General features: G+C 36.7%; 1 protein-coding gene across 2 annotated transcripts; it reads left to right on the top strand.

The window, feature by feature from the left end:
- Positions 1 to 493: 493 nt before the first annotated feature.
- Positions 494 to 8829, top strand: LOC147568629 (B3 domain-containing protein Os07g0679700-like). Of its 2 annotated transcripts, none has more exons than XM_086655037.1 (13): positions 494 to 1003; positions 1176 to 1312; positions 3360 to 3441; positions 3539 to 3640; positions 4105 to 4766; positions 4866 to 4962; positions 5058 to 5232; positions 5387 to 5463; positions 5576 to 6004; positions 6169 to 6218; positions 6864 to 6977; positions 7080 to 7147; positions 7837 to 8829. In XM_086655037.1, exons 2-13 carry the CDS (start codon positions 1200 to 1202, stop codon positions 8655 to 8657), a joined length of 2790 nt encoding a protein of 929 aa, XP_086511163.1. In that variant the 5' UTR covers positions 494 to 1003; positions 1176 to 1199; the 3' UTR covers positions 8658 to 8829. The 2 variants fall into 2 exon arrangements, with proteins under 2 accessions (XP_086511163.1, XP_086511162.1); XM_086655036.1 differs by having other exon boundaries at positions 578 to 1003; positions 5573 to 6004.
- Positions 8830 to 9296: the final 467 nt, after the last annotated feature.

Below are 9296 nucleotides of genomic sequence, written 5' to 3'. Positions count from 1 at the left end.
TGGCTTAACAGGTTTTCCTTTTCTGTTGCTAAGTTTGTTTCTAGTATGATTCCTCTCTCAACGTGCCGCTCAAAAAGTTCTGAATTTTCAAATTTTAAAACTCAAAATTTAAATTTTGAATTTTGAACTAAAAGTTTCGGGTAAGAAATCTTTGAGGTCACGTTTGGCACGTAGAGATGAATGTAATTGCCAAGAATAACAATTTTGTTATGTCATCTTACTAATCGCGAAATCTTACTTTATTGTTTGGCTCAGAAAGAATAGAATCTGAAAAAATCGATTTTTATTTGTAGGATCATACGATTTATTATTCTTTAAGAAAAGATAATCCCAAACTCACCACCTCCTAGCTTTGAGATTTCCCTTCTTAGGAAGAACTCTACCTACACCTAGTGAAATGGGATTTTAATTCATACTTGTGCCCCAAACAGCCCCTGTAAAATACAATTTTCGTAATCACATTCTATTCCTGCATGACAAACATGACCTAACTGGTTATTAGAAGTAAGAGGATAATATAGTAAATTGGCTTTGAAGATTCCAAATGAAGCATGCGTTGAGGGCTAAAAAGCGCCTTGTGGCGCAGTTTACGGTCCCCCAATTTTAAAATATATAAGAATTTTTCTAGAGGGATATAATTAGTGGGGTTTAGAGAGAGAAAGAGAAGAGTGGGAGAGAGAAAAGAGAAGAGTGCTTGCTCGGTCGTGCATGCATATTCTCTGCGTCCGGCCTGCATGCACACGCTTCCCATTCACCTCCATCAAATCCCGATCAGCTTCAACTAATCCACCGGTCATCGGAATCTTACCCACTTCTTCAATCTTACTTTATTCCTATCTCAAAATCCGACTGAACTCCGATTAAACATAGACTCATAGCTTTATTGATTTGAAGAACTCTAATATGTAATCGGGAGAAAAGGGGATGGAGTTTTAGGTTTACATTTATAGGGTTTGAGGAGTAAGGAGAAACTAGTTAGGGTTTTGGATTTAGGATTATTAAGGTACGATCTTTATTTAGTTGTTTTTTTCTATATGTTTTCTTTTCACTTTCTCTCTCTCTCTCTCTATACTTTGGTTTTATCGGATTGACCTTAATCGGTTATTATTTGTTGTTTGGTTTGAGAAAAGGGGATTATGGAACTGATTTTTTTTTTCTCTGAGGGGTTTTTTCAGGTTCTTACATACTGATTGCGAAATATGGCGTCGAATATTTGTATGAATGTTTCATGCGGTTCTGAATCTTCGATTCAATGGAAGAAAGGATGGAAATTACGATCTGGGGAATTTGCTATCCTCTGTGATGACTGCGGGTAATGATATTATTTTACCTAATTGTTTGTTCTTGAAATTTGATTTATTTTGAGTTTTTAATCTTCAAATTTAATATAGTAGCGAAAAAATTTGGGTTTTTTGATTTTGATAATCAACTTGGGTTTATTGTGATTGAAGGGTTTATTAAGGGTTTTGTAATAATTTTTTTGTTTTTATTGGGGTTTTCTTTAATTTTATCTTTTTCATGGATTTCAATTGGTTTTTATTATCATTGGTTGTGGTAAATTGGGATATTTTGGGTCTCATGGACATGTTATTTACTTAAATCTAGGGCTTAAGTTTGATAGTTCTGCCATATATAAACATTTTGTTTAAGGGGTCATTAAAAGTGAAAACTTTCTATTCTGAAAAGTTTTTTGAGTTTCAATCTCAAAGCATTTATAGGAATTCTGTTAATCTTGTAAAATCTCACAATTATCACAATGCCATGTGGCAATTTTGGTGATAGAATGGTTGGACATTTTTACCCTTATTTTGTGTTTTTGCTAGTCTTGCTTTACTTCATTAATTTGCTAATTATAATGAGGTAGTCCTAATACTAATACTAAATATGGTAATCATAATTGTGATAGTAATTGAGAGAAAGGAGATAGAAAAATACTTGTTAGTTTCTTATAGACTATTGTATTGGAAGGAGATGATGGCACGAGCAAGATCCTGGCATTAGTCAAGCAAATATGAACATTGGTTGAGTCAACATGGAGTTGGCCAAATGATGTCTTCATTTCCATGTGTGAGTAAATGGTGTGTTGGACCAGTTTTTCTGGACCAATATAGTTATGCTTATGCAAATCTAGTTCATGCATGTGGTTTAGCCTAGCCTAATCTGTGGTTCATGGAGTGTTAAAAATGTGAAATGTGAGGAAGTCATAATCAGAGCCCACATAGCACACGACATGTAGCTTAAAGAGACTGGTATTTCGCAATGGAGTAATTTGAAAAAATTATCAGTGGCCATACATGATATCAAAATATTATGTTTTAGCAGGAAGGATTCACGAATACTGAATGCCGTAATGTCTTACGCATTACATAGTCCACGGACCATGGTAACAGCATTTTTAAGATAGATATTGGGGGAGAAGGCAGTTATCAGAGTATTAAGGACAGAGTAAGCGCAGTTCTTGTTATGGGAGTTAACCAAACTCGTGCGCATGCTAAACTTGCGTGTATTGGCTAGACGCTAGACGGCAGGAAAGTACTGAACTACTGATGTTATTCAAGGAAGAGGTGTTTTGGCCTTAAACTGAAGGAAGAGTTGTGGTTTTATGTGGGAATAGGAGCTTATTTCTGAAAATTCCGAGCAACAAATAGAATGAGGTTAGTACTAGCTTCGAGAGATTCAGGAAACAACTATAAGCTAGTTGTAGCACAAACATATGATTTAGGAAAAGATGGAAAGTCTATTATTTATACATTATAAGAGTATTACTTCCTTGTTGTCGGGAAAGCCTTGTTCAAACATTCTGTAGGTTATCTACATCAAGAAGTTTCTTAGATGTTAAAAGGAAGTCAAACTGCTTCAATTTGTAGGATGTTAGAGGCCATAAGAGACTATCTCGGCTTGAATGTGTATAATTATGCCGAATCTACAATATATTTTTTCCTTTTTTAGATTTTAATTATATTTAACCATTTTAGTGTGTAACTAGAAGAAATTTTTGTTTGTACTTTGTGGGTTTGTTAAAATAAATTCTATATTATGTAGAAAACTTTGGTTCCCTATGCATAATACCTGCCCACACATTTCTCTCTCGACAAAACCTTAACTTGACTACTGCTCCGTGCTAATGTACAACTGAATCTCCAAGAATTATGTCTCATCCGTATCTTCACAAGCCTAATTTGCACCTATTATACATCATAATATGTAAAAAAAAAATTATGTGAATTTATGATCGATGGAGAAATGGACCTCTTCTTTTCTTAACTCTGTTATCTGTGATCATACGAAGATCCAACTATGGACTCTTATTATTCCAAATTCTAGTATATCTATTCTCCCTTTATTCTCATGAATTGCAGGTCCATTTATGAGCAATTAATCTACTGTGACACTTTCCATCTACAAGAATCTGGTTGGAGGGAATGTGGTTCTTGTGGCAAGGTAAATTGGGACATCTGATGACTTGTTTTCAGAGTTCTCTCCTTTTGGATTTTTGTTTTTATGCACCCTAGATCTAATTTGAGCTTTGTAATGGCAGCCTCTTCACTGTGGATGTATTGCTTCCAAGTCTCTGTTTGAGCTGCTCGATAATGGGGGTATAGGGTGTACTAAGTGTTTGACAAGTTCACTACTTTCCGCTGTAAGATCGATTCACTAATACTACATAATTATATTAATGTCATATAACCACATTTATATGTTATCTATCGCAAAGCCATCTACGATACATGCTTTCACCTCATTCAATATTCTGCTCTCTCGACATGTTAAGAACTAGAAGTAGATACTATCACTTCTATGAATTTGTATTTAGCCTTCATGTCTGAAATTTTATTCTTGTACTGATCTCACATAGTCAGATGATAAGAAGCTTTAGAGCATGTTATATTTCTTGTTGAAACCTATTTAGATGAGTGTCTTAAGAGGTTTTGTTGATTTCATTAGTTAGTCTAAAAGACTGATTATTTGTTAGAATTTTTTTCAAAATTTCTGTTTTGTGTTCATTGATATTTGGTGGTGTTTTGTCAAAATGCATATGAATAATCTACGCGCCCTGGCTAGAAAACATCATTTAATTCTGATCCTTTCCCGAATTACAAGCAGACCCAAAGAGATGAAGAGCCAAATGTTGCTTCGACATCAACAGATAATGGTGCTAAAACACAATCAATTTCATTGGGCAACAAAATAGATGGGTTTGATAGGGAAAAACCCAGGTTTACGGCGATGAGGGCACATGGTGATGCTCATATGAACTTTCTTCAATCTTACAAAAACAATCTAAATAGTTCACTTTGGCAAAGAAATAGAGAAGAGGCAAAATATTCTGTTGGGGAAAGTTCAAGAACAGGGCTTCTTAACTTAGAAAGAGCACTCACTGGATCTTCTCAGATTGTCAGACAAGAAGAACGAAACGAGAATCTTCCGGTTAATACGATATACAACTCCATAGCGCAAAGTTGCTTGGGCATGAACATGGGTGCCCCTCCTGGAATACCAAATCTTGGACCACATATTCCTGGTGTTTATGTCGATACAACAGAGCAAAACAAACTAGTAACCTCTTTTCCGCAAGGACAGAAGCCCCATCCTATTGTGCCAAAACCCCTCAGCATTTGCCCTGGTTCAAGCTCTGAGGCACCAAAGGATGTGGTTGCCCCGGTACGTATTGCAAGGCCACCTGTTGATGTACGTGGTCGGGCCCAATTGCTTCCACGCTATTGGCCCAAGATTACAGATCAAGAACTGCAGCAAATAGCAGCAGGGTATCCTTTAGCACTATTTTTTTCAACTTTACCATTAAAAACTGATAATATTATCTATCCTCTGATGCAAAATTAAATTTTCCATAACCAATCTTCAAGTTCAAATTCAACTATTGTGCCACTATTTGAGAAGGTTCTCAGCGCAAGTGATGCAGGTCGAATTGGTCGTTTAGTTCTCCCAAAAGCATGTGCTGAGGTGAGATCGTACTATAATACCGTACTGTTTTCTTGCCTTTCTTGATATCTGTAGCTTTGTTTTTAGTAATTTTTTTAAAACAATACAACGTGTAGGCGTACTTTCCTCCAATCCCTCTAGCAGAAGGTATTCCGATAAGGATTCAAGATACAAATGGGAAAGACTGGGTGTTCCAATTCAGATTCTGGCCTAATAACAATAGTAGAATGTATGTTTTAGAGGGTATAACACCTTGCATGCAGTCTCTGCAGTTACAAGCTGGCGATACAGGTATTATGCATGCCTCTCTTTTATAATCTTAGTCGTCATATTTCTTGTTCTTGTATATAGTGACCTCAAAATGTTTTGTTATGCCTCAAGTTCTTTATAGGAGTTGTTACCAGTTTTCCCTATATTTTCTGTCTTGTTTCCTTCCCTGTTGCAGTAATTTTTAGCCGCATAGATCCTGGAGAGAAACTCCTGATGGGCTTCCGAAAGGCATCAACCCCTGTGCCTATGCAGGTATAGAACTTGCTCTTCTTTCACTTTCCTTTATCTTCGCCCCTGATGGGACCATGTTTGTTTTTCTCTTCACTCATCATTTTACTGACAGTGTAACCATTAATATCAGCAGGGAAACCAGGTATCTTCCATCTCTAATAGTCCATTAGGGAATGGAAATTTCTTTCCGGGTGCTGTTGAACATCGGCCTGTTGCAAGTGGCCACCCAGATCATATTTTTCCATGGCTGGAGGGAGGTATGGGTTCTCAAATAAATACAGTGTCACAATTGAATTCTGGAAATGGAGATACAAGTAGGAGGCATAAACCTGAAGAAAATGGAGGTCGGCCAAGTGAGGTCTTGCCAATGCAACCACTGTTGGTTTCTGAGAAGAAGAGAAGTCGTAATATTGGATCCAAAAGTAGGAGGTTGCTTATGGATAGTGAAGATGCTACTGAGCTGAAGCTTACTTGGGAAGAGGCACAGGATTTGCTTCGTCCACCCCCAACTGTCAAACCTAGCACTGTCAGGATTGATGACCATGAATTTGAAGAATATGAAGTAAGAACAGCCTAAATATTTCAAATTTTTATATGATATGTGTATTTTCTTTACTAGGTCAAAGAAAATCCATAATCTTAATTATTAGTTTCTTGGAATTTTCTTACTAAAAATGTTGCTTTACTTCAATTCCTCTGACTTTCATCTTGGCTTTTTGCGTGTAGGAAGGTCCTGTTTTTGGCAAGAAAACTATTTTCACTGCAAAACCATCTGGGTAAGGAAGTTGTCATTTCTTGTAATTATTATTATATAGGTTTTTCTTTGATGAGTAGAATATGCAGCAATCCCCTCGCAAAGTTAGACTTGTTAAGTTTTAAGCGGAACATATTGACCCTTGTATTGGAATTTGACTTTAGGGTGAGTTTAGACTACACAGACTGATACATTCTATCTCTTTTTTCTTTACACGGGCCCTCCATATGAAGGCAATGCCTTTTGAAAAAAGGTTGAAGTTTTCTTCTCCATAAATATGATTAATGAACTATTTGAGTGTCAGGATAGATTGAACTTTCAGAATTAATTGATTACTAGTACCTTTTTTCTAGTGAAAAAGAATTGTTTTGTCCGGGTTTCCTTTAGTTCCTCGAATCGTTCTGTGTTAGTGTCAGTTAGTTCTAGTTCAATTATGCATGTCTTGACCATCTAGATCCAAACATTATCAGTTTCTCACCAGTGATGTAATTTTAAATATCCTTGTAATGATGGCTTGAACTTCTCTCTATCCTTCAGAGGTCACAGTTAGTTCTAGTACAATTATGCATGTCTTGACCATCTAGATCCGAACATTCTCAGTTTCTCACCACTGATGTAATTTTAAATATCCTTGTAATGATGGATTGAACTTCTCTCTATCATTCAGAGGTCAAGATCAATGGGCTCAATGTGATAGCTGTTCAAGGTGGCGAAAGTTGCCTGCAGATGTTCTTCTCCCTCCAAAGTGGACTTGTGTGGATAATGCTTGGGACCCTGACAGGTTTGTAACAAGAGTTATGCTAGACTTCGTAATATTTTTAAAAAACACTTAATGTTCATACTTCTTTTTTCTTCTTTACCTTTTTCATGGCAATGCTTGTAGATGTTCCTGTTCTGCACCAGAAGAAATGAGCTCAAAAGAACTGGACAATTGTTTCAGGCTGAAAAATGGTATGGTTCTTGTTTATCCCCAATAAAAAAAATTTCTCAGCCCTCAATTAGTAAAAAAGGAAACACAGGCATTGTTACAGGGTGAATCATATGCAATAAGCTCATGTTTACTTGTTTTGATTCATCATATGCAGTCGTGTTAAGTATGATGCAACTATGCTCTCTAGAAATGGGTTATTTCTTATACGAATTGGGTCTTAGAATTAATTTCCCTCACATGCTTCAGTAGTGTTCAGAGAAAGAGATCTTATTAATATTATAATGTTAATTAACAGAAAGAGTAGTCATATCTAAGTATCTGGTTAATCCGTCTCTAGATGTGTCATTTCTTTTCCTCCTTTCCCCTATCTTTTAACGATGTGAGCTTGTAGTTTGAAGTTTCTAACGAAGTTTTTTCCAGTTGATTAATAGGAGAGGATAAATGTTGCCACATTATAGTGTATTCACTAACTATTAACTTGTTGTTTAGAACTCTTTTGTTCAGCGAAAAACTACAAAACATTTAAACTCCCCTATTACTTTATCAGCTTTAGAATACCCATGGTTAGATGAACACACGTTATTTATTATATATACATACATACATACATATATATATATATATATATATATATATATATTATATTTTTGGTGCAGTTAAGTCACCAACTAGATAGGAATCACATTTGACTATCTATTTTCTTAAGCAGATATCAAGCGAAGGAGAGTTCTGACAAGCGACAAATCACGGCAAGAGCATGAATCTTCTGCCAAAGATGCTCCTGTTACTATTGATAATGAAGGTAACCCTGTGATGAATTCTGTAGTAACTACAACAAAACACCCAAGACACCGCCCCGGATGCACGTGCATTGTGTGCATCCAGCATCCTAGTGGGATGGGCCCAAAGCATAAGCCCGATTGCACATGCACTTTGTGCTTGACAAGGAGAAGACGTGTTGAAACTAATAAGCTGCGGAAGAAGGAAAAGCAGGAACTCAGAAAGGGAATGGCCCAGCCCCAGAAGAAGCCAAACACACTACAGAGTCCTACAATGAGTGGACCAGAAGAAGGTGCCTCAACAAGCATAGTATTGTCGACGGGCCCTCGGGATAATGACACCAGACCATCACATGAGTCCGGATTCGGCATTAATCAGAAGGAAATTTTTTCGGATCAAACCTCCAACACCAACTTCGGTCGGCTAGATTTGAACTGTTATCCTAACCGTGATGAGATTGAACTTTTAGGATTAGGGGCGTCTCCATCGCTTAGCATGGTGAGTCTTCTTCAGGAGGCAAGTCTTCCTCTAGATATTTACTTAAAGCAGAGAGGACTAGAAAGCTTGACATGGGAGCATCATTATCAACAAGCAAGCTCGAGTTCCGTTTCTGCTGCACTGCCAGGAGAAGTCAACCAGGATATGCCGTCTGGGAACCAAATTTCTTCGGATCGTGAACGTGAGAAGCGTGAGTTTGAGAGTGACGAAGGACATTCTGCACAGGATCAAAACCGAGATGATAAAGTGTGAGACTTCATTTATTTTCCTTTTATAAGTTTTTATTCTGGATTTCATTTATATATATATACTTGCAGATGCTAATCTTGGCATTATACCAAGCCTTTCTATGGGCTTCTTTTACAAACCTCAAAATCTGAAAACTACAGTTTAGTTTGACATAATTGGTACTGTTTTTTTGTTATCTATTTTTGGTACTTAAAATTTTCCAAATTGGTGATTGTTGGATAGTGGTTTGGTTTCCTAATCAGATCTTCTTTTGAAATTTGATACCAATTTGAAGTATAAATTGTGATGGCTTAGTGTCGTTGTGGGAGTGAGGTCTCTGTGCTCAATGAAGGAACTTTATTCCATTGTTGATTTTCTTTTGGCCTGCAGGGGTCAAATTGTATATGAAGTTGCTTAAGGAGAAATTGTGTAATTTCTCAGATTTTATATGGACTAAGTTTTCACCTAGACCATTCTTGGCTAACACCGTTGTAGATCACATTTCGATCTAAGGTGTTTTGAGCATTCTCTGAGTGTGTGTATTGTAGTGTCTATGCTCACGTTTTCTGACGTCATATTGGGTGTCATATTGGGCCGAGCTTACAATCTCGCATGCATGCTTAGTGGTGCCTATTTTCACACCTTTTAGCAATATGTTGTTAA

Source organism: Eschscholzia californica, unplaced genomic scaffold (assembly GCF_041429995.1).
Source record: "Eschscholzia californica isolate CP2 unplaced genomic scaffold, dmEscCali1.0.p SCAF_1, whole genome shotgun sequence".
Lineage (NCBI taxonomy): Eukaryota > Viridiplantae > Streptophyta > Magnoliopsida > Ranunculales > Papaveraceae > Eschscholzia > Eschscholzia californica.
Note: the sequence above shows the minus strand (reverse complement) of the source record. Positions and strands in the feature narration are given on the sequence as shown.

Bases quoted from the DNA above. Each gene is read 5' to 3' on its own strand.
- LOC147568629 (XM_086655036.1), top strand. From the start codon at position 1,200: ATGGCGTCGAATATTTGTATGAATGTTTCATGCGGTTCTGAATCTTCG. The intron at 1,313-3,359 runs GTAATGATATTA...CATGAATTGCAG, and splicing joins ATCCTCTGTGATGACTGCGG to GTCCATTTATGAGCAATTAA. The intron at 5,464-5,572 runs GTATAGAACTTG...CATTAATATCAG, and splicing joins CAACCCCTGTGCCTATGCAG to CAGGGAAACCAGGTATCTTC.